This window comes from Bombina bombina, chromosome 6 (assembly GCF_027579735.1).
Source record: "Bombina bombina isolate aBomBom1 chromosome 6, aBomBom1.pri, whole genome shotgun sequence".
NCBI lineage: Eukaryota > Metazoa > Chordata > Amphibia > Anura > Bombinatoridae > Bombina > Bombina bombina.
In genome coordinates this window covers 916,837,062-916,863,500 of record NC_069504.1, presented here as the reverse complement: position 1 = coordinate 916,863,500, position 26,439 = coordinate 916,837,062, and the positions used below count along the sequence as shown (strand labels likewise).

Below are 26,439 nucleotides of genomic sequence, written 5' to 3'. Positions count from 1 at the left end.
GGCATTGGTGCACAGTGTTGAACCCCCCTCCCCTTGGCATCATCAATAGTTTTTCCAGTATAAAACAGCCCACATGGACAGTTCAGGAGATAGATAATGTACAGTGTTGTACAAGTTAGGAAGAAGTTGATTTTGTATTTCTTCTTTTTCTCTGGATGTTGGAAAGTTGTCCCTGTGTGCATACTGTTGCACGTCACGCAACTCGTGCACTTAAAGCAGCCATTTTTCTTTTTCAGCCAAAGTTGCTTATCGGCCAGTGGTGTTAAGTCTGTCCTCATCAGGGAATCTTTCAGACTTCTACCCCTACGGGATGCTAGGCGGGGTGCTCCTTGTAGGTTGTTGATTAGGTGTGTGAGTTATTATACGTTTTACTTGGTTGCCAATGAGTTTGGTCTCAATATGATGTGTGGTTTGCGTTGGATATGATGTTGACATCTGATGGAGATTGACACCGTGTGTACCCAGCGGAGGGGCTGTCAACACTGTGCACCTATGCCGAGCAGGGGGAGTGGCTGCATGGGTTCGATCATGTTGTTTTGATACACAGGTAGCTTTGGTATAGTGCTCAGCTCCAATGGGCTCATTTTTTGCTGGGCGCATACAGCTTGTTTACTGTCAGTCTACACGGGAGGCAGTTAGATGAGGTATGGGCCGTCTAACATTTAACTGGACAGAGACTCGTAGATTGGATACTATGCACCCTGTATGGTGGTGCACCGTGATGCCCTGATGTGGGCTCGTAGCAGGGGAACTGTCAGTGGTTATACCTCCTATTGATCATCTTAGTACTCTCGCAATGATTACTATTGTTTACATGATGACACTTGACAACAGCACACAATCCACAGTGTGGGTGGTACTGCATTTGACCCAATCAGATTGCGGATTTTGTGTACAGAATATTCCATGAGAACCGGGATCCGGGGCAGAGACCAGTGTGGGATTGAGGGAATTGTGGGATTGTAGATTACCAATATTTACAGTTATTACTGCAGTTTGTATTTACACTACATTGTTTTACACAGATACATAATAATATGTTGCACATATTGCTAAAGCTATATCACTATTTGTGGGCTACCCAAGTGGTACAGCCCTGTGTTTTGCACACAGTCTCCAATGATTGGTGACCTGTTCTAGGGAGGGGCCTACAGTCCTATTTAAGTTTGATTATTTGTACACTCTGGTTGTCAGAAGAAGGGACGTTTGAAGTCCTGAGACATCATAAATAAACTTCACATTGATGTCTAAAGTCCAGTGAGTGCTTCTTCCTGATTCTCTGCTGCATACTTTCCAAGAGCGCCCTCAAACATGGTTTCCAAGAATAAGCAAACCCTAAAGAGCAATTATTGTCAGAAACTTACACTAGCTACCCTGCAATGGTATGTGTTTAACTCCTGCTGGTCACAAGGCCTAGTCATACACCTAACGCTGATGATTAGATCAGTGTCAGTTTACATTTGGGACCAACAGTACTTTGCGCATCCAGAGCTGTACTTCTGCTATGAAGGGGTTCATAAAATTGCAGGGTTACTAGTCTTAAACCTACATGCTCTAATGAATTAGAGCACGTCATTTTTCCACTGTACTGTCTTTTTAAATGTCTAATTCTAAATTACCAGTGTTGTGGGTGGCTTTTAAGTTTTAAATAAACTTTCAACCTGTGATTTAAATACTCTGAAGATAAAAATATATATATTCTTCACTATCCCAAACAAATTCCTGAGATTATCTAAATGATTTATAATTCCCATGTTCCAGATCGTGCGTAGCAATAAATCAATGATATCTAGCGTTGGCTGCAATGAACAAAACTTGAGTTTTGTGTGGCTTGGAATACTGGTTTAATTATTGGTTCCTGAGGACAAAAATATTAGTTGCAAGTAACTACAGTATTTAAGGATGGACCTTGTTTAGGGGGAAGGGTCACTTGCCGATCTTTGTGCTTAGTTAATTACAACTTTTTGTGTGTATGGTCAAAAAGGGTTAATTGCTCTGTGTATATGGGCAGGAAGGGGTCAACCAATCTTCTGTGGGTGTTTTATCTGTAAGGAATTAATAATTCTTGTTTCTTTGGTATTAATATTTACTAATTGCTTAGTTGTAAGATTTATATATATGTTTCTGTCTGTGGAAACATGAAAGCTAAATAGGCCCTTCCAGGAAGTAATTAATGTATTCTGTTATTTAAAGGATGATATTTTTTCAACCTGGACTTTTATGGTAGCATTGCTGTAATTAAAGGGACAGTATACTGTAAAAATATTTTTCCATTAAGGTATTTCCAATGATTTTGTATACCAGCATAGAATTGCATTTGTAGGTTTATTTGTGTATATGAAATTGCTGGTTTTATGCTTTCAAACCACATCCTGTTGACATGGGTTGAGTTTGAGGGTAAAAATAGATCTTATTATGTTATCACTTTGTGTACACACACTTGCTTCCTTATTTTATATCTGTTTGTAGACCAAAGCCCAATACTTAAATAGAGCAATGGCAATTGTAATTTATTCTGCTGGCTATGTTTACATTGCAGGCAATAGCCTGAACTTTCAGTAAAGGTGGGGATACCACAGGCTAAATCATCTATTTCAAATACCAAAATAAGGGTAAACAAGCTACTTGTAAACAATTTAATACACTTCAGCAGTTAAAACAGATAATTTCGAACAAATTAAAGGGGAGAACATATTTGAGTAAACTGTCCCTTTAAAATTAAAGTGCAGGTCTGCATTTAGCATTTGCCCCTTATTCCCCCTCCTTCTGTATGCCCTGCTTATGGTTTATTCCTGTCCCTACATACATTGTATGTATGTATTGGGTACTTGTTGTAAAGCGCTGCTAATCACCCGTAAGGGTCTCAAGGCGTTGCTCTTGGGTTGCTACAGAGCTCAGCCACAGTGCCTTAGCACTGAGCTATCTGTCCGGCTATCTGTATCCTATATAAGGAATACATCTATATATTACACCTCCTGATACCATAAACACTTCTTCATGAACTAATTACAAGATGTACATTGCACCCTCTTTTCCTATGATAACCCCCTGAAGTATGCAGTCCTGGGCACAAAATGCATAAACATAGTGTGTAAATTCTTAAACATGCTCAGTAGGAGCTGCTGCCTCAGAAAGTGTACATAAAGTATAAAAATATAAAAGTATAAAAATACTGTGCAGATTGTGATAATGGAAGTTATATGCAAAGTTGTTTAAAATTGCATGCTCTATCTGAATCATGAAATATTAAAATTAGTAATAAGTATTCTTTTAACGTTATTCAATTTGATTTTTAAGCTAACAGAAATTGTAATTGGACCCTAAGGTTCAGGTTTTCATCCTAACGTTTTCAACATCATTGATATAATCTTATTGTATTTCATCTGTGTATTCTACTTCAGTGAAAAGGATTCTATTTAGAAAAAATATCCTCGACTTTAATTTCACATGGTTATAACTACATAAAGAGATGTTTCCATTGCTTTTTTTATGATAATGCAGAGAGAGAAATAATTGTATATACTATCATAATATAATCTTACATTACTAGGGTGTGGAATAAAAGAGCTATACATTTTATTCAGATGCATAGCACAGCCAACACATTTGTTTTTCTTTCAGTTAAAATTGTTTCCAGGGAACTGGTTTCGAGTTTAACTGGATAGCAAATTTGTGGATTGTAGAAGTTGCGAAATAATTTTTTTTGTAATAGGTTGTGTTATGTCAACCCACATTAGACTGATTTCGCTCAAAAGTATTTTTTAATCTTGGAATACATAGGGTGAATACTGAGAAAACTAGAATAGTCCTGGCAGTTTTTAAAACACAGGTGGGGTTTAGATTAAACATAAATATGGGTGATCCCAAATTATTTGAATTAGAAAATATACATAATAAGATGACAGGAATATGAACACTTTTGTAGTAAGGACATCTTTGAGCTTAGCTAATGTTAAAATATTGGCATACCAGTTAAAATACACAATGTGTTTTAGATGTAACATCTCTGTATATTGCTCAACTACTATACTAAGTGTTTTTCAGGAAACCAGTAAATTATGGAAAAACATATTTCAAATAGTACAGGAAACTCTGGGCAGAGGAGTTTCTATGAAATTGTAAACCATGTATTAGAGAAAGGTTAAAAAAGAGAAAGTGGAGACAAAGCTAGAAAAGGAGATATGAATAAAAAAAGGATTGTTTAGACAGAGTAGACCTATAGAATATGACTGAAAATACATTTTATAATTAGTTTAAAGGGACATGAAAATTTGATTAAAAACAGGGGCACTTTAATTCATCAAAATTTACATTTCACTCCTGTTGAGAAAAAAAACTTACCTTTTAAACTTCACAGCAGCTCCAGCTTCCTCCGCCCATTGCAAAGCCTCTTCCTGGGTCTAAAATGAGGAATCCGGCTTCCTCCAATCACAGCGTTGACCTATCCATCATTTCTGACGTCAGAAATGGCTTGCAACGACCGGAGGAAGCTGGAGCTGCTGTGAAAATTAAAAGGTAAAGTTTTTTTTCTCAACAGGAGTGAAATGTCAATTTTGATGGATTAAAGTGCCCCTGTTTTTAATCAAATTTTTAACCGGGCACTTTAGCATCAAAATTGACATTCACTTTAAGGGTTCGGGTAGAACATACAATTTTAAACAACTTTCACATTTAAACCTAAAAACTTCAGATACAAATATGTATACAAAAGCTTATCAAACCAACAAAAAAAAGTCTTTCTAAGAACATAACAAAAATCTCTATACAAACAAATTGCAAAATGTATATTTATAAAGTTCAAGACTCTTTCACATCTCCCAAGAAAGGTTACAGCCCATGCAACTCCTCGTCACCAGGTGTTGGTCCACCTCGTCCACAATGTGTATCTGAAATGAACTAACATGAGGTGCCACATGGCCTAGTACAGTCGCATAAAGGTATAGATGTAATAAAAAGATAACACTCTCAAGTGCTGAGCAGCTCCAGGTTCTGCATAAGCAGACTGGGACCTCCAATTTCCCAGCTAACTGCACTCCATGTCAATGCAGGAACAGGAGACTTCTACTCTCATAGCAGCAGGCAGAGGCAGGAAATCATAAGTGCAGACAATATTTATAAAATAATGTGGAGCATGGAATGCTATATGATATAAGATATAAAATCAATAATTTATTAAAATCATTGACGACCTAATTCCCGGTAAACTTCTCTGATGAGTCCAATTTTCAGCTTTGCCCAATACCTGGTCGTTAGACCTCGAGAGGCCTACAAGCCACAGTGTCTAACACCAACTTTGAAATTAGGTGGAGGATCGTGATGATCTGGGGATGCTTCAGCAAGGCTGGAATCAGGCAGATTTAACTTTGTAAGGGACACATGAATCAAGCCACGTACAAGGTTATCCTGGAAGAAAATTTGCTTCCTTCTGCTCTAACAATGTTCCCCGACTCTGAGGATTGTTTTTTTTTCTGCAGTACAATGCTCCATGCCACACTGCCAGATCAATCAAGGTGTGGATGGAGGACCACCAGATCAAGACATAGCCAGCCCAATCTCCAGACCTGAATCGCATTGAAAACCTCTGGAATGTGATCAAGAGGACAATGGATAGTCAAAAATCATCAAAGCTAAGCTGCTTGAATTTTTGCCCCAGGAGGGGCATAAAGTCACCCAACAGCAATGGGAAAGACTAGAGAGCATACCAGGACGCATGAAAGCTGTGATTGAAAATCAGGGTTATTCCATCAAATATTGATTTCTGAACTCTTGATAAGTTAAAAAATTGTGCTGAATATGAACTTGTTTCTTTGCATTATTCGTGGTCTGAAAACATTGCATCTTTTTGTTAATTTCACCAGTTGAAATTTTCTGCAAATAAATCCTCTAAATGACAATATTTTTATTTGGAATTTGGGAGAAAAGTTGTTAGTAGTTTAAAGAATAAAACAAAAATATTCATTTTACTCAAACATATACCTATAAATAGTAAAAGCAGAGAAAGTGATACTTTTGCAGTGATCTCTTACATTTTCCCCAGAGCAGTATATGCATTACTCCAGAAAATACTCAATATTGTTTGAATTTTTTAATATTTTGTTTATGAAAATTAGCTAAACATGCTTTAGGGACAGAATTAATTGCCATGCTCTGCACAATTAAACAAATTTATTAAAGTTAAAATATTTTCTCATTAGGCAAATCTTACAGCTATCTATGGAAACATCTGCTCAAAAAGATAATCATCTGATTGGTCCTTTGATTAATCTTTGCAGACTATTCCTTAATGCATTATATTGTTTGCTGCAATGTTGTCTGTAACATATGGATATATCTGGCATCAGGATGTTCATGTTAGTTATAGGTTGCATGTTTGGTGAAAAGTTATGAGGGAGGTTGTGTAAATCTGATCATGAGTTAAAGGGCCAGTAACCCCACCAAATAAGGTTATATAATAATGCACACAGTGCAGAATTATATTACATTAGCCTAGTGCCACATTTCTAAAGCAGAGTATATGAAAGATATTTACCTACGATAATCTATTTTTCAGAACGCCGCTCCTGGCTCTACTGAGCGGGTCTGTTTTTTACCTAAACGCATCGGGCACGTTGTCTAGTCACAGCACGCCCGATCGTGCCATTAAACTGAATGTGTCCGCTCCCGCTCGGATATGGTAGCGAGAGCGAGCTACATTCAGTTTAATGGCGCGATCGGGCGTGCTGTGACTAGACAGCGTGCCCGATGCGCTTAGGTAAAAAACAGACCCGCTCAGTAGAGCCAGGAGCGGCGTTCTGAAAAATAGATTATCGTAGGTAAATATCTTTCCTATACTCTGCTTTAGAAACGTGGCACTAGGCTAATGTTATATAATTCTGCACTGTGTGCATTATTATATAACCTTATTTGGTTGGGTTACTGGCCCTTTAAGACAAATTCAATGTTAACTTGGGCAGCTTATTTTAACACACATTGGGGCAGATTACAAGTGGCGTGCTATTTAGCATTTTTGCTCAAGCACAAACACCGCCAGAAGTAAACTTTTAACGTGCATATCGCATATTACAAGTTGAAAGGAAAATGTTTTGGGTCAAACGAAAGCAAACTCATGCTGACTTCAGGACTCTGGATATCATGACTGCACTAACTTCTCTCCATAGACTTTAATGGAAAGTGTGAAATGGAAAAAAAACTAATGCATATCGCTTGTGCGCTATCCCTACACTGTTTTGGATCAACTGCACTAATCCGAAGTTAATTATGAACACTTTACATGCCAATGTTCCTCACATAGAAGAAAATGGCTTTTTTATTCTTAAATAGTAATGTATATATATATATATATATATATATATATATATATATATATATACAGGTATCCCTCAGTTTACGCCAGGGTTAGGTTCCAGAAGGAATGGTTGTAAATCGAAACCGTTGTAAATTGAAACCCAGTTTATAATGTAAGTCAATGGGAAGTGAGGGAGTTAGGTTCCAGGCCCCTCTCAAAATTGTCATGAGTAACACCTAAACATTATTTTTAAAGCTTTGCAATAAAGACTTTAAATACTAAACAGCATTATAACCTAATAAAATAATCACACAACACAGAATATATAATTAAATTAAGTTAAATGAACAAAAACATTTGCTAAACAGCATTATAAACCTAATATAATAATCACGCAACACAGACTTTACTTGCATTTTTCTGCAAACAGTTCTTTCTATGCATTTCAATCTGGACTGATTTATAGACAGGAAGATCTTGTTCCTTTGAAAACTGCTCGATAGCTCAGGTCTAGTTACACAAATTAATTTCAGCTTGCTTGGCTTGCATATCTTTGCTGCAACACAAGCGGACAGCTCCACCTACTGGCTATTTTAATCAATGCACTGCTTCTCAATGCTTTTCAATAGCAGTCACATGACTGAAAAAAAAGGTTGTTATTCTGAAACGGCTTAAATTGAACCGTTGTAAACCGAGGGCCACCTGTATGATTATATTTTTGTAAAATATATATATATATATATATATATATTTTTAGTTTCCTTTTTATTGAGATTCAAATCAAAGCATATATACAAAACTGTATCAACTAAAAATGCACTGGGAACTTGTAACAAACCTATGACAAATAGGAAGAGCTAGTATACAATACAGGTTTGTAAAACATATTATGCAAATAAAAATAAATATGTCATTTGTCCATCAAATATTGCAAGTATCGCCTTTCCTTCCTTTTATCTTTCTTGTTCTCCTTTCTTTCCCCTATGCACCTTTTTGTATATCTAATAATCTCAAAAATGTCAAATTAAAGCGACCTCCAGTAAACAGAACAAGATAAATACAATAGGTTGATTATGTATATATCACAACATGCATATACCAAAAATAAGTGTTATATCTAACAAAAATGAATTTAAATAACTTCATAAGTTATCTTCATACATATAATTTAGAAAGTAAATTAGTTGTTTCTTATAACATAGACTGCTTACACTTTTCTGGTCTAACCCAAAGCTTAGGTACCATCTATACTGCACTACAGGAAGGAGGAGGAGGGCAGAGGGGAAGTGCAAGAGGGGGGGGGGGGAAGAAGGGCTCTCCCTTCTAATCCAATCACCATTCTGGGAAGTTTCCTGTTAATATAGACATGTAGAAAAAATCTAATCTTTTGAATGAAAAAATAACTGTTTTTGAGTTGATTCTGGGTAGGAGAGTATAACCTTTAACCATTTTGAAAAAATATCTTTTAACTGCCCTTTCTTGAATTATGTTTGGATCATATTGCTCTTAAGTAATTTGATTTAATACTCTCTTAGTGAATTCTTTCAGGCTCGGGCTTGCTTTAGCTTTCCATGAGCTTAAAGGGACAGTAAACCCAGAAATGTTCTTTCATTATTTAGAGAATACAATTTTTTAAAAGTTTCCAATTTACTTCTATTTTCAAATTTGTTTTGTTCTCATGTTATTCTTTGTTGAAGGGATACCTAGGTAGGTAGCCTGAAGCACTACATGACAGGAAATAGTGCTGCCATCTAGTGCTCCTGATAATGTATTACATTGTTGCAAAACTGCTGCCATATAAGGTTGTGGACACATGCACACTCTTGAGCTTACATCCCAGCTTTTCAACAAAGGATAACAAGAAAACAAAGAAAATTTGATGACAGAAGTAAATTGGAAAGTTTTTTTAAAATTGTATGTTCTATCTGAATCATGAAAGAAAAAAGTTGGGTTTTATGTCCCTTTAATATAATATATCTGCCTATTAGAATTGCAGAATGTATTAAAGTGTTATTTTCCCCCTCATATGTTCTATTATGTAAAAAAAGGACATCCCTTGAAGTTAAAGGAACAGTCAAGTCCAAAAAAACTTTCATGCTTCAAATAGGGAATGTAATTTTAAACAACTTTCCAATTTAATTTTATCACCAATTTTGCTTTGTTCTCTTGGTATTCTTAGTTGAAAGCTAAACCTAGGAGGTTCATATGCTAATTTCTTAGACCTTGAAGGTCGCCTCTAATCTAAATGCATTTTGATCGTTTGTCACCACTAGAGGGCATTAGTTCACGTGTTTCATATAGATAACATTGAGCTCCATCACGTGAATTTACCATGGAGACAGCTCTGATTGGCTAAAATGCAAGTCTGTCAAAAGAAGTGAAATAAGGGGGCAGTCTGCTGAGGCTTAGATACAATATAATTACAGAGGTAAAATGTGTATAATTATAACTGTGTTGGTTATGCAAAACAGGGGAATGGGTAATTAAGGGATTATCTATCTTTTAAAACAACACAAATTTTGGTGTTGACTGTCCCTTTAAGTTTAGGTCCTCATCCAAAAACCTATTTACCTTGTACCAGAATTTCTTAACAGTGGAGTAAATCAGCATTAAGGTATGAACATCTAGTGCAATGGGCAGCTCTTAGGGGTGACCATTTAGCCAGTCTTGCAGGAGATAAATAGGCTTTATTAATTATTCTCATATGGGATTATTTCCACGCCTGTGAATTGGTACATTTATTTAATACATTTACGCTAATTGTAATATCCTTGAATGAAATCTCCTTGAATTCTTTCATCCACTTACTTTGTTTTTGTTCTACGTTACCCTGTCCGGCTGTATGCATTAACATGTTATACCAAGTGGAGATAGACAAAATACCTGCCTTGTATAATGCAATCCTCTGATCTATTTTTCCTAAAGACCAGTTTCTTCCAAACTTCTCTATTAATGAAAAATAATATTGTCTAATATGTAAATATGCAAAAAAGTCATTTTGAGATAGTGCAAATTCCTGTTTTAGGGACAAAAAAGTTTTAATTGTGCCCAAATTTGTATCCTCCAATTGGTATAGAAAGGCCAAACCTTTTTGTTTCCATATTTTAAAAGTGCTAGGTACAAGACTTGGGGCAAATGCCATATTACCCCAAATTTGTAAACATTTTTACATCTGATTTTTTATTTGTAGTTCTTTCTTTAATTAGTTCCATGCTCTGACTATATTAAATATTGATTCTCATTTTTGTTTTATTTATATAAATAAATATATATATATATATATATATATATATATATATATGAATATCTATTTAAAAATAAATAAAACATTTCCCCCTATGTGAAGAACATTGGAATGTAAAATATTTACAGTACTTAACAGTAAAACACATTATTAAATATTAAAATTTAATTATTTTTTTTTCCTGGTATTTGAGTGGAAAGGGCTCCAAAGTATATATACATATATGTATTTATGTTTATATATGTATGTATATACACACACATAAACATAAATTGTATACACATATACATGTATGTATATATACATACATTATAGCTCTTTCCATTTATATACCATATCACTTCTAACTCGTAACTTTTTTAATATTTAAATGAATATTTTTATTAGATAGTGTATGTATGAATTTAACATTTTATTTTAATGTATTTATGTTGTGTTTAATGCAACTTTTCATTAGAGCCCTAACCCTTTACGCAAAGTCTTCAGTCGCACTAACCAGACGAGCACAAATGTAGTTTGCGCTTGTGTGGTCATGTTTACTTTCAACTTGTAATACACAGATAAGTTAATGCAGGCACAATTTTTCAATATTGCGTGTGCGCTAACGTTAGTGTACCACTGGTAAACTAGCACAGCATATTTGACTTAACTACTCTGTTACTAAAATGCTCCAGAATATTATTCCTTTAAAGCTGCATGCCATTAAGCACATAATCTCAATATTCTAGAGCCTGACATTGTGTTAAATTTTGACTTTTATTTCAGCATTGCCTACTAGATCCCTCTTTGATAATTTTACATATATTTTAACCACCTAACTCATTTTAGCTACTCTCAATTGTTGTTGAATGTTTAAATTGTTTTGGCTTTAAATGGATATTTCACGTGGTACAAAAAAAAAGTGATATAGTAGTTGTAATACCCTTTCTTTAATAACATCAGAATGTGTCCTTTACAAAAAAATGTCTTATTCCAAGTTCTACCTTGCTCACAACAATAGCCTTGGAGGACATGTTTGTAGACTAACAATAGACGTGTAGGATATGTTTTTATTGCAGCGGCAGAAATGTATTAAAATGTTGTTTGAAGATTTAACAAGCTACGAGTTGAATAAACTTTTACTTACTTTCTACAGTTTTCATATGATGTTTCCTGTAGGAGACAAAATACTTTAAATGAATATGTTTTATAGTATAGCTGGCAAAGTCATATAACATGATATATACAGGATTTAAAAAAATAATATTTGTATGCTTGCAATGCTATTGTCCATCACTGCAGAACATGTTGGCACTTCATAAATAAATGATGTGTGTCAAGAGTCCAATATTTTTAGCTTACTTCATAATATGTGATAGGGTGTCTGTTTTCACTAGTCTAGCTTTTTACTGCTCACTAAGTTTGAAACAGTTTTAAATTTCTAACACATGAGCCTAAAAGTAGTTGTTTTGTTCCACAAAATGAGTCCAAAACCATAGTGAACTGACAGCTAAGCACTTCCACTTTGTGACCTCATAGGTTTATAAAGAGCTTGTTCACAGACGCTCAGGCAAAGACAATTTAATTTCTGCGATACCTATATTTATAGTCTCTGAGAATAAATTGCTTTCTTAAGGAAGCAAACTAGAATTATATATATAAAAAAAAATGCTATCTCTTAAGATTAGTTTTAGTAGAAATAAATATGTTAATTTCATTAGTTTTTAGTATTCTGTTTGGATAAAATACATACTTAAAGGGACACTGAACCCAAATTTTTTCTTTCGTGATTCAGATAGAGCATGCAATTTTAAGCAACTTTCTATTTTACTCCTATTATCAAATTTTCTTCATTCTCTTGGTATCTTTATTTGAAAAGCAAGAATGTAAGTTTAGATGCTGGCCCATTTTTGGTGAACAACCTGGGTTGTTCTTGCTCATTGGTGGATAAAGTCACCCACCAATAAACAAGTGCTGTCCAGGGTTCTGAACCAAAAATTGTCTGGCTCCTTAGCTTAGATGCCTTCTTTTTCAAATAAAGATAGCAAAAGAACATAATAGGAGTAAATTAGAAAGTTGCTTAATATTGCATGCTCTATCTGAATCACGAAAGAAAAAATTTGGGTTCAGCGTCCCTTTAACAATATTTTTTTTTTATATTGGTCAAGAATCTATATTGTGCCGAGTTGGCTTGAGAAATGTTAATAAAGTAGGGCACAGGTCAACCAAGTAAAACATATGGAAAAATAACTCTTAGAATTTATAGTAGATTAAAGAAAAGCAGATGATATTTAGGCTGATAAGAGACGTATAGATTCACAGGTAAACAATAAATATATACTATTCTGATCTAATGCTAAAGATAATTACAGTCAATGTTATATCAGTAGATTAACATGAACCAGCATCAGAAGCTGAGTCTGTCACTAAACATTGAGGCTAATTCCCCAGTTTTACACCCAGTGTACCCCACAGTACTCTCCACTAATATTAATTAATGTCATGCTCATCCACTTCATGAACCCTAACCACACCACTAAATGCCCCAACCATATTCTCTAAGTCTCTAGACCAAAACTGCATTGTGACTCCCATAGCATCCACGGCCCCTTCAATGCTTTCACAACACAATTTCAATCCTATGATCCACAGGATTCCACCCCATTAAAACCAATTTTATGGTACACCCTATCTAACCCTTTGTTTCCACTATTGCCAGTGTATCCCTTCTGTTGCAAAAGCCCACCCATCCTTTTAAACTTACACCCAGTTTTATTATATAAGGAGGTATATAACCCAGTATTTAGTGGCTATAGGGTTCAAACTTCCCAGGATACGTTATCATGCTAACTTTTCTTTACATTTAGCTAAGCCGTGTTCTGATTTTCTCTCCATGACAATCTCCCTTTGTCTCTCTCCATCTGCATTTCCAAAAACCTGTTTTGCCTCTCTTCACCCTGTCTACCCTGACTCCTGTATTCACTATAGCATTCACAATCTCTTAAAATTATTTAATGCTACTATAATTTACTGCTGGAGGTAAAGGTTCAAGAGAGTGAGTTCCTTTTATATAAGGGATTGGTTAGGGCAGGAAACGTATGTTGTCCTGCTGTCATCAGCAATGTTCTATACTCAATGGTTATTTTCTGGGTCAATTTATTTAGCACCTTTGGAGACTTTTTTTTAAAACTTATAAATAACATTGCTGAGACTGCTTAATATTCTGATATTTTTGATTGACAAAATGATTGACAAAATAAAATATAACCCTTAATATACTATTTTAGCTAACAAATAATAATAAAACTTTAATTTACTTTTCAGTTTATGTTATTATGTCATGACTCAAATATATTCACAGTATTGCAAGGTATTATGCGTTTTTTTGCATTTAGGTTAAATATGATGGTGCAAGATTTTTTTCTGGGCCCCCTAATTAATATATATATATATATATATATATATATATATATATATATATATATATATATATATATATATATATATATACTGTATATGTATTTGTACCACTTTCAGGATATATACATTTTAGGTTGCATTAAACTATTCTGTAGAGTTTTCTGTCTGCCTTTTGGAGCAGTGCATGTTGCATATTGTGCACTGTTCTGGAGAGCTGATACATCAAGAGGATATCGTCATGAGTGGTGTCGCTGAAACTCAATGGGCATGCGTGCACTCTCCTATATAGGTGCATCTATGCTCTACAAAAAACACAGGGGACAATGCAGTGTTCTTGTAAGGAAAATGATGGGGGCATTTGGCAGGCACAGCACCCCTGATTAATTGAAGGGGAAACACAAAGGTTCACTTTACAAGTAGAATTATTTTAAGATATATTACACTTCTGTCTAGTAAAATAGTTTATTGTCCCTTTAAGAGACTTTTTCAATTTACTTATGTTATGAATTATTTACTTTGTCCTCTTAGTAACCTATGGTATTGGTAGCTATCTGGTGATTGGTGGCTACAACCATATGCTTCTTGTCATTGGCTCACCAGATGTGTTCAGCTAGAACCAATCAATACATTGCCACTCTGGACTGGAACACACATTTTCTTCTTGATTCAGATAGATTATACAATTAAAAAAAAAAAAGAGTTTCAAATGTACTTATATTATCAAATTTACTTTTTTCTCCTGATAGGAGAAAAGCAGATAGGTAGACTTAGGAGCATGCATGGTTCTGGTGAACTATATAGTAGCAATCTTGCAAGAGTACTTTTAACAATGTTGTATGTTATACATTACTGCCAAGTAGTTTTCCAGACATGTTCACACTACCTACCTAGGTATGCTCTTCAATGAAGAATACAGTAAGAACAAAGCAAATTAGAAACTGGGGGCTTCATATCTTTATAAGCATAATGAAGGTTCTCCGGCCTCTCTGGAGGAAGTGGAACAAACACAATTTTTTAAAGGTATTTTACAGCAAAAGCAGGCAAAATCAATAATAACTGTATACTGCAATGTTTGTTTGTTTCTAATTAATTAATTAATTAATTAATTAATTAAAGATTATTATTATTATTAAGATTTTGTTTGGAATTTAATGGCCCAATGATATGTCAGGCACTAATTTCATACAGCTTCAGAAATTCTATACAGTGACCTCACTGTTTTTTAATTTTTAACAAATTATAAAACTGTTTTTAACATTCTAGGCTCATTTTCAAAATAAATGAAGGATTTGCATTGTTATTTAACAGATGTTTGCTGCTGAGGAAAATGTAGACTTTCGGATACATGTAGAAAATCAAACAAGAGGAAGAGATGACGTGAGCAGAAAGCAACTTCGACTTTATCAGCTCTACAGTAGAACAAGTGGAAAACACATCCAGGTTCTCGGAAGACGTATAAGTGCAAAAGGAGAAGATGGAGATAAATATGGTAAGAGCTTTAATTTTTAAAAATAAATTATGGGTGACTTTTATTTTTTATTTAAAATGCTCTGTTCTGCAGCAAAGAAGGCAGCACTATATAGCGGAATAACAGTGCGCTATAAAAAAAAAGATGCATTTTCGTTTGCTATATACAAGCTATGATCTATCTACTAAAGTCATAGTTATGGTTTAGAAATACATTTTTTGTTTGAGTTTTAAGGATCTGTTGTGATTTTCTCTATTTTTTTTTGATAAGCCATGTACATTGTTAAATATAGCTTAGTGTGTGATACTTTAAAGGGACATAAAACCCACATTTTTACTTTCATGATTTAGAAAGAGCATGCATTTTTAAACAACTTTCCAATTTACTTGTATTATCTAATATGCTTCATTCTCTTGATATCCTTTTAGATAGGCTCAGTAGCCGCTGATTGATGGCTGCACATAGATGCCTTGTGTGATTGGCTCACACATGTGCATTGCTATTTCTTCAACAAAGGATATCTGAAGAATTAAGCAAAAATAAATAACATAAGTAAATTGGAATATAGTTTAAAATTGTATTTTCGGTCTGAATCATGAAAGAAAAATGTTGAGTTTTATGTCCCTTTAAGAAACATTTAAAAGGACATTAAACACTAAATAAATGCTCCCTATACTGATTTTTTTTAAAGCAACGATTAGTCTGAGAATAATGTGCACATTTTTGCATGCAAATTAAATTAAATTTGAACAGAATATGCTGTATAAATATATTTTATGATAGCTTAGACAAGTAGGGTTCTTTGCCTATTTCCTTGAAGCAGAAATGTTCTTAAAATCTTCCTTGGGTACAAGTCCATATTATATTCATCCAGTTAATATTTTTTTTAGAGATTTTAATCATACTAAAGAGGAGGATTATAAGGGACACTGAATCCAATTTTTTTATTTTGTGATTCAGATAGAGCATGCAATTTTAAGCAACTTTCTAATTGACTCCTATTATCAAATTGTCTTCATTCTCTTGGTATCTTTATTTGAGATGCAAGAATGTAAGTTTAGATGCCGGCCCATTTTTGGTGAACAAACTGGGTTGTTCGTGCTGATTGGTGGATAAATTCACCCACCAATAAACAAGTGCTTTCCATGGTTCTGAACCAAAAAATAGCTTAGATGCTCTTATTTTTCAAATAAAGAAAACAAGAGAATGAAGAAAGATTGATAATAGGTGTAAATTAGAAAGTTGCTTAAAATTGCATGCTCTATCAGAATCACGAAAGAAAAAAATTGGGTTCAGTGTCCCTTTAAGAAAAAATACTTTTCTTATATTTTCCAAATATTTGTTAAACACTGTTTTTGCATTTTTTTAAAATTTCTACAAAGAAGACTATTGAATAACAGTTGTAACATATTTGTAAATTAACTAAACTGTTTTGTAGTAAAAACCATAGGTCTCCTCAAATATATAGGGGGTACATAGCCATTAGCCAAATGTTGAGGGTCTCTACTACTGCTTGCCAATGCCAAGTATATACTGTATATATACAGCTCTGGAAAAAATGAGGGACCACTGCAAACTTTTCAGTTTTTCTGGTTTTAATAATTATACTTATGTGTTTGAGAAAAATGAACATTTTTGTTTTATTCTATAAACTACTGACAACATTTCTCACAAATTCCAAATAAAAATATTGTCATTTAGAGCATTTATTTATAGAAAATGACAACTGGTCAAAATAACAAAAAATGTGCAGAGTTTTCAGACCTCAAATAATGCAAAGAAAACAAGTTCATATTCATTTTGTAAACAGCACAATACTAATGTTTTAACTTAGCAAGAGTTTAGAAATCTATATTTGGTAGAATAACCCTGATTTTCAATCATAGCTTTCATGCATCTTGGCTCACTCTACGCCAGTCTTTCATATTGCTGTTGGGGGACTTTATTCCACTCCTGGGACAAAAACATGCTTCCTTCTGCCCTGGCAATGTTCCCCAAATCTGAGGATTATTTTTCCAGCAGGACAATGCTCCATGCCACACAGCCAGATAAATCAAGGTGGATGGAGAACCACTAGACCCTGTCATGGCCAGCTCAATATCCCCCATTGAAAACCTCTGGAATGTGATCAATAGGAAGATACTGTAGATGGTCACAAGCCATTAAACAAAGCCGAGCTGCTTGAATTCTTGCACCAGGAATGACATTAAGTCACCAAACAGCAATGTGAAAGCTTGGAGCATACTAAGATGCAAGAAAGCTGTGATTGAAAATCAGGTTTATTTCTCCAGATATTGATTTCTGAACTCTTGCTAAGTTAAAAAATTAGTATTGTGTTGTTTAAAAATTAAGGACCAAGGCCATTTTTCAATTCAATTTCTTTCCCTTAAGGACCAATGCCATTTTTCAATTTCTTTCCCTTAAGGACCAGGGCTATTTTTACATTTCTGCGGTGTTTGTGTTTAGCTGTAATTTTCCTCTTACTCATTTACTGTACCCCCACATATTATATACAGTTTTTCTTTCCACTAAATGGACTTTCTAAAGATACCATTATTTTCATCATATCTTATAATTTATTATTAAAAATATTATAAAATATGAGGAAAAAATGGAAAAAAACACACTTTTTCTAACTTTGACCCCCAAAATCTGTTACACATCTACAACCACCAAAAAACACCCATGCTAAATAGTTTATAAATTTTGTCCTGAGTTTAGAAATACCCAATGTTAACACGTTCTTTGCTTTTTTTTGCAAGTTATAGGGAAATAAATACAAGAAGCTCTTTGCTATTTCAAAACCACTTTTTTTTCAAAATGAGCGCTAGTTACATAGGAACCCTGATATCTGCCAGCAATACCTGAATATCCCTTGACATGTATATAATTTTTTTAGAAGACATCCCAAAGTATTGATCTAGGCCCATTTTGGTATATTTCATGCCACCATTTCACCGCCAAATGCGATCAAATAAAAAAAATTGTTCACTTTTTCACAAACTTTAGGTTTCTCTCAGAAATTATTTACAAACAACTTATGCAATTATGGCATAAATGGTTGTAAATGCTTCTCTGGGATCCCCTTTGTTCAGAAATAGCAGACTTATATGGCTTTGGCATTGCTTTTTGGTAATTAGAAGGCTGCTAAATGCCACTGCGCACCACACATGTTTTATGCCCAGCAGTGAAGGGGTTAATTAGGGAGCATGTAGGGAGCTTGTAGAGTTAATTTTAGCTTAAGTGAAGTGTAGTAGACAACCCAAAGTATTGATCTAGGCCCATTTTGGTATATTTAATGCCACCATTTCACCGCCAAATGCGATCAAATTTAAAAAAAACTTAAATTTTTTCGCAATTTTAGGTTTCTCATTGAAAGTATTTACAAACAGCTTGAGTAATTATGGCACAAATGATTGTAAATGCTTCTCTGGGATCCCCTTTGTTCAGAAATAGCAGACATATATGACTTTGGCATTGCTTTCTGGTAATTAGAAGGCCGCTAAATGCTGCTGCGCATCACACGTGTATTATGGCTAGCATTGAAGGGGTTAATTAGGTAGTTTGTAGGGAGCTTGCAGGGTTAATTTTAGCTTTAGTGTAGAGATCAGCCTCCCACCTGACACATCAGACCCCCTGATCCCTCCCAAACAGCTCCCTTCCCTCCCCCACCCCACAATTGTCCCTGCCATCTTAAGTACTGGCAGAAAGTCTGCCAGTACTAAAATAAAAGTTTTTTTTTTTTTTTAATAATTTTTTTAGCATATTTACATATGCTGTGGTGTAGCATCCCCCCTTAGCCCCCGACCTCCCTGATCCCCCCCAAAACAGCTCTCTAACCCTCCCCATCTGCCTTATTGGGGGCCATCTTGGGTACTGGCAGCTGTCTGCCAGTACCCAGTTTGCAAAAAAAAGTAGTTTTTTTTGTATTTGTTTTTTTTTTCTGTAGTGTAGCTTTCCCCCCCGCACAGACCAACCCCCACCACCTGCCTGATCTTTTTTTTTTTTTACTTTTTATCATTTTTTTTAAAATTTGTACTCCAACTTTTTCTGTAGTGTAGCGGTTCCCACCCGCTCCCTCCCCGTGCACGCGCCCGCCCTCCCGTGCATGCGTGCGCATCCGTGCGCGACCCTGAACATCCCCGCGCACGATCCGCCCCCCTCCACATCACCGATCAACATCGATGGCCGCCACCTGCCTCCCACACAGGCTCCCACCCACCAACGATACCGGCCATCGATGTCCGGTGCAGAGAGGGCCACAGAGTGGCTCTCTCTGCATCGGATGGCCAAGGGGTGTTATTGCAGGATGCCTCGATATCGAGGCATCACTGCAATAACCGGAAAGCGGCTGGAAGTGAGCAGGATCGCTTCCAGACGCTTTAAACCCCTAATGTCGTACAGGGTACGTCACTGGTCTTTTAAGACCAGGTTGTGTGCGACGTACCCTGTACGACATGCGTCGTTAAGGGGTAAATATGAACTTGTTTTCTTTGCATTATTTGAGGTCTAAAAACACTGCACATTTTTTGTTATTTTGACCAGTTGTCATTTTCTACAAATAAATGCTCTAAATGACAATATTTTTATTTGGAATTTGGGAGAAATGTTGTCAGTAGTTTATAGAATAAAACAAAAATGTTCATTTTTCTCAAACACATAAGTTTAATTATTAAAACCAGAAAAACTGAAAAGTTTGCAGTGGTCCCTTCATTTTTTCCAGAGCTGTATATAATAATATATTTGAGGTCTGAAAACACTGCATCTTTTTTTGTTATTTTGGCAAATAAATGCTCTAAATAATAATATTTGTATTTGGAATTTGGGAGAAATGTTTTCAGTAGTTTATAGAATAAAACAAAAATGTTCATTTTACTCAAACACATACGTATAAATACTAAAAGCAGAGATGTATATGCAGTACTCCTATAAATAGTAAAACCATACAAATTGGTAATTTAGCAGTGGTCTCTTAAAGGGACAGTAAAGTAAAAAAAAATCTTTCATAATTTAAATAGGGCATGTAATTTTAAACAACTTTCCAATTTACTTTTATTACCAATTTTGCTTTGTTGCCTTTGTATTCTTAGTTGAAAGCTAAATCTAGGAGGTTCATATGCTAATTTCTTAGACTTTGAAGACTGCCTCTAATCTGAAAGCATTTTTACAGTTTTTCACCACTAGAGGTTGTGTTTCATATAGATAACATTGAGCTCAGGCACGTGAAGCTCCTAGGAGTCAGCACTGATTGGCTAAAATGCATGTCTGTCAAAAGAACTGAAATAAGGGGGCAGTTTGCAGAGGCTTAAATACAAGGTAATCACTGAGGTAAAAAGTATATTATTATAACTGTGTTGGTTATGCAAAATTGGTGAATAGGTAATAAAGGGATTATCTACCATTTTAAACAACAAAAATTCTAGTGTTTACTGTCCCTTTAAATATATATATTTATATTTATGTAGTTGTTTCTAAGGGGCCCATTTATCAAGCTCCGGATGGTTTGAGGGCCTGTGTTTCTGACGAGCCTGCTCCATAACCCTGTCTGCCTGCTCTGAGCAGGCGGACACACATCACCAAAAATCAACCCGATCGAGTATGATTGGGTTGATGGATACATCCCTGCTGGCGGCCGATTGGGGACGCCAGAGCACATAAGGGGCGGGACCAGGAGCGGATGTTTTCTTGTTTGTTTTTGTTTTACAGTGCAACAGTTGCTTCTCTTCCCAGTATTTTCCTGAGTGAAAGTAAAAGATACAATAGAAATGAACTCTACAGGGCATGGAGTAGTTATATGAGGTTCATATGAAAGAAAAGGGCAAAACCTCCAAAGTAGCAATTAAAACATATATCCATAAGATCTACTGCTTTTAACGGCTTGTGAATAAAGAATATATGTTTTAATCGCTACTTTGGAAGTTTTGCTCTTTTCTATCAAAAGAACTTATCTTCCAGCTGGGCTCTCCTATTGTCTAGAAGAGAGGTCTGAGGACGCTGATATCAGAGGCATTATATATCAACAGTAGTTTGCCGTGGGAGGAGTTGTGCTATGGAGGCAGTTTGAGGCTGGGACGGCAGTAAATGAGAAGGCTGCTGTGCCTAAACAAGATGGGACATCGTGAGGGTTGGGGATATAGACACTGTCAGTGATGACCAGGAGACTGTGTTTTTTTCTTTTCCCATCTAGTGCTCTGAATAATGAGCAAATTTGAATTTGTAAGTTTATTAAGCACATATAAACGCTTTAAATTTGTATTGAGTCTAAGTGACAGTTTATACATGCTCCCTCGCATTGGTGATATATGGTTTCATCCTCCATTGCAACTGTAGTAATGTGACTTTTATATTGAGAATTGGTAGTTAGTGAGGGACTCTGCTACACCTATGTTTTAATATTTTATGGATTTGAAAAGCATGAAATGAATGTAGTTGTTTCATTATGACCATACTGACAAGTGCCCCACACACACACCGTGGTAGCATTCATCTACAAAAGGCAGAGAAGCTGCATTGTTACAGACATAAATTCCTACAGAGGCATTCTCTACCTCCTTTGCAGAATGGATGTTTATCTCGTGAGTCGTGAGCACAATGTACTTTGGGTAAACTGCAGTACCTCTGTATTTTAGAAGTACACTAATACCATACACTGGAAAAAGATAGTTTTTAATGTTTTTTTCATTTTCTTATTTTAAAAAGTGTATGCGTGGGCGTGAGTGTGTGTGTGCAATTTTAATAAATAAACCATTAAAGGGACAGTCTAGGCCAAAATAAACTTTCATGATTCAGATAGAGCATGTAGTTTTAAATAATTTTCCAATTTACTTTTATCACCAATTTTGCTTTGTTCTCTTGGTATTCTTAGTTGAAAGCTTAACCTAGGAGGTTCATATGCTAATTTCTTAGACCTTGAAGCTCACCTCATTTTAACAGTTTTTCACCACTAGAGGTTGTTAGTTCACATATTTCATATACAGTAGATAACACTGTGCTCGTGCACGTGAAGTAATCTGGGAGCAGACACTGATTGGCTAGACTGCAAGTCTGTCAATAGAACTGAAAAAGGGGCAGTTTGCAGAGGCTTAGATACAAGATAATCACAGAGGTTAAAAATATATTATTATAACTGTGTTGGTTATGCAAAACTGGGAAATGGGTAATAAAGGGATTATCTATCTTTTAAAACAATAAAAATTCTTGTGTAGACTGTCCCTTTAATAACCATTTAATAAACCATTTCAAAGTGCATTATTTCACAAATTTAATAACATCTATGGCAGGGGCGGGGGGCTTATCTTGAAAGTTTAGCCAAAGTGGAGGCCCACTGCGTACTAGAATGTTTGGCTGTGGATTTAAAAGTGTGAATATTAAATTTCGATAAATGAATAATATTTAATTAAAGCAGGGAGGCTCATGATCATAACATTTGGGTACATAGAGCTGAATACAAAGCTAAATATCTGAACTACAGGGAGTGCAGAATTATTAGGCAAATGAGTATTTTGACCACATCATCCTCTTTATGCATGTTGTCTTACTCCAAGCTGTATAGGCTCGAAAGCCTACTACCAATTAAGCATATTAGGTGATGTGCATCTCTGTAATGAGAAGGGGTGTGGTCAAATGACATCAACACCCTATATCAGGTGTGCATAATTATTAGGCAACTTCCTTTCCTTTGGCAAAATGGGTCAAAAGAAGGACTTGACAGGCTCAGAAAAGTAAAAAATAGTGAGATATCTTGCAGAGGGATGCAGCACTCTTAAAATTGCAAAGCTTCTGAAGCGTGATCATCGAACAATCAAGCGTTTCATTCAAAATAGTCAACAGGGTCGCAAGAAGCGTGTGGAAAAACCAAGGCGCAAAATAACTGCCCATGAACTGAGAAAAGTCAAGCGTGCAGCTGCCAAGATGCCACTTGCCACCAGTTTGGCCATATTTCAGAGCTGCAACATCACTGGAGTGCCCAAAAGCACAAGGTGTGCAATACTCAGAGACATGGCCAAGGTAAGAAAGGCTGAAAGACGACCACCACTGAACAAGACACACAAGCTGAAACGTCAAGACTGGGCCAAGAAATATCTCAAGACTGATTTTTCTAAGGTTTTATGGACTGATGAAATGAGAGTGAGTCTTGATGGGCCAGATGGATGGGCCCGTGGCTGGATTGGTAAAGGGCAGAGAGCTCCAGTCCGACTCAGACGCCAGCAAGGTGGAGGTGGAGTATTGGTTTGGGCTGGTATCATCAAAGATGAGCTTGTGGGGCCTTTTCGGGTTGAGGATGGAGTCAAGCTCAACTCCCAGTCCTACTGCCAGTTTCTGGAAGACACCTTCTTCAAGCAGTGGTACAGGAAGAAGTCTGCATCCTTCAAGAAAAACATGATTTTCATGCAGGACAATGCTCCATCACACGCGTCCAAGTACTCCACAGCGTGGCTGGCAAGAAAGGGTATAAAAGAAGAAAATCTAATGACATGGCCTCCTTGTTCACCTGATCTGAACCCCATTGAGAACCTGTGGTCCATCATCAAATGTGAGATTTACAAGGAGGGAAAACAGTACACCTCTCTGAACAGTGTCTGGGAGGCTGTGGTTGCTGCTGCACACAATGTTGATGGTGAACAGATCAAAACACTGACAGAATCCATGGATGGCAGGCTTTTGAGTGTCCTTGCAAAGAAAGGTGGCTATATTGGTCACTGATTTGTTTTTGTTTTGTTTTTGAATGTCAGAAATGTATATTTGTGAATGTTGAGATGTTATATTGGTTTCACTGGTAAAAATAAATAATTGAAATGGGTATATATTTGTTTTTTGTTAAGTTGCCTAATAATTATGCACAGTAATAGTCACCTGCACACACAGATATCCCCCTAAAATAGCTATAACTAAAAACAAACTAAAAACTACTTCCAAAACTATTCAGCTTTGATATTAATGAGTTTTTTGGGTTCATTGAGAACATGGTTGTTGTTCAATAATAAAATTAATCCTCAAAAATACAACTTGCCTAATAATTCTGCACTCCCTGTATTAAGTAAATGTAGGGCACATCATCTCTCACTTTATTTCTATCTTTAGCTACCTCTACATGTACAGTACAGAGTGCTTTAGCAAGTAAAAAAGTATCTTCGTTGCAAAGTCAAGGCAGGTAGCGTCTTTGAGGGTTGGGTATACTACAACAAATGGCAGTTTTTTCATTGGGCTGCAACTAAATCAATGGCCTAAACAAGAAATTGTTCTTGCTCCTTTGGTTGCATTTGGGTGCTCAGTTCCAAACTAGAAAAGGGATTTTGATTCAATTTAAATTCACATTATAAATTTGTGCACAATTGTATCAATCTTGTCTTAACAAACACACTTTTAAGATGCACCAGGTAAATAAAATAGTACTTGCATTATTTTAGTTTATATTATCTCTGCATGCAAGCGTTTGTGCAAAAAAACTCACACATCTTTGAATAATTTGAGACCATTTTGCATTGTTTGACATGTAAGAACGTTAAGATGAACTGTAAATTACCTCAGCTTTTTATATAGCCATATAACTGCTCTTATGATTGCTCCATTTTTCATATTACTATTCAAAATTATTGACCAAATAATAATTATTGACCAAAATTATTGACCAAAGTAATTAAACTTGTAAACCTTTTCCTTTTATAGTACCATTTTGGATTTGGTGTTTAAAAAAAAAAAAAAAGTATTTTGTTAATAATAATAATAATAATAATAATAATAATAATAATAATAATGCAATTATTATTTAAAGGGACAGTCTAGTCAACATTAAAATTTCATGATTCAGAAAGGGCATGCAATTTTAAACAACTTTCCAATTTACTTTTATCATCAACTTTGCTTTGTTCCTTTGGTATTATTTGCTGAAAGCTAAACCTAGGTAGGCTCAAACTGATTTCTAAACTGTTAAAAGTTACGTCTTATCTCAGTGCATTTTGACAGTTTTTCACAGTTAGACAGTGATAGTTCATCTTTGCCATATAGCTATAATTGTGCTCACTCCCGTGGAGTAATTTAAGAGTCAGTACTGATTGCCTAAAATGCAAGTCTGTCAAAAGAACTGAGCTAGGAGGGCAGTTTGCAGAGGCTTAAATACAAGGTAATCACACAAGTAGAAAGTGTATTAATATAACCATGTTGGTTATGCAAAACTGGGGAATAGGTAATAAAGGGATTATCTATCTTTTTAAACAATAAAAATTCTGGAGTAGACTGTCCCTTTAATAATAATTAGTACTTGTGTTTCAATCTATCCTGTGTAAGGCATTGCCAATAACCTAGAATTTAAGATGTTCAATAAGACAATGTACTCAGTAAGACAATTAAATAAGAAGTAGGAAAGTATTTTTTATTATTCTATTTACTTAATGCAATAAAAAAAGTCATACCATCATAAGCAAGCAATTTAAACAATATAAATAATTAAATCTATGCCTTTTACATTCCTCATTATCCATCTTTGGCGTGTCCGGGAGATTTGCCAGTCTACCTCCTGCTAATGTCTGAGTTAGCATAAAAAATCCCCTAACCATTTACAAGGCAGTATGTAATTACTGCTGTGACTGCATGTATATATATATATATATATATATATATATATATATATATATATATATATAGAGAGAGAGAGAGAGAGAGAGAGAGAGAGAGAGAGATCCATTCAGTTACTGTTCATTCATTAATGTGTGTTATGCTATGCGTGATATTATACTATGCATAAAATGGCTTGTCAAATCCCAGGAGTCACATTGTTTAAAGGGATAGTAAAGTTCAAATTAAACTTTTATGATTCAGATAGCACTTGTAATTTTAAGCAACTTTTTAATTTACTTTTATCATCAAATTTGCTTTTATCTCTTGGTATTCTTAGTTGAAAGCTAAAACTAGGTAGGCCCATATGCTAATTTCTAAGACCTTGAAGACCACCTCTTATGTGAATGCTTTTGAAAGTTTTTCACAGCTAGATGGCGATAGTTCACGTTTTTCATATAAATAACATTGTGCTCATGCACGTGGAGTTAT

At 35.2% G+C, this 26,439-nt stretch overlaps 1 protein-coding gene across 1 annotated transcript in view; it reads left to right on the top strand.

Annotated features, from left to right (window-relative positions):
* FGF18 (fibroblast growth factor 18) overlaps positions 1-26,439 on the top strand; it is a 223,944-nt gene that overhangs the window by 89,539 nt on the left and 107,966 nt on the right. The window contains exon 3 of the mRNA XM_053716165.1: positions 15,237-15,417. Within this exon, the coding sequence (XP_053572140.1) occupies positions 15,237-15,417 (181 nt within the window). The remainder of the gene's footprint in view (positions 1-15,236; positions 15,418-26,439) is intronic.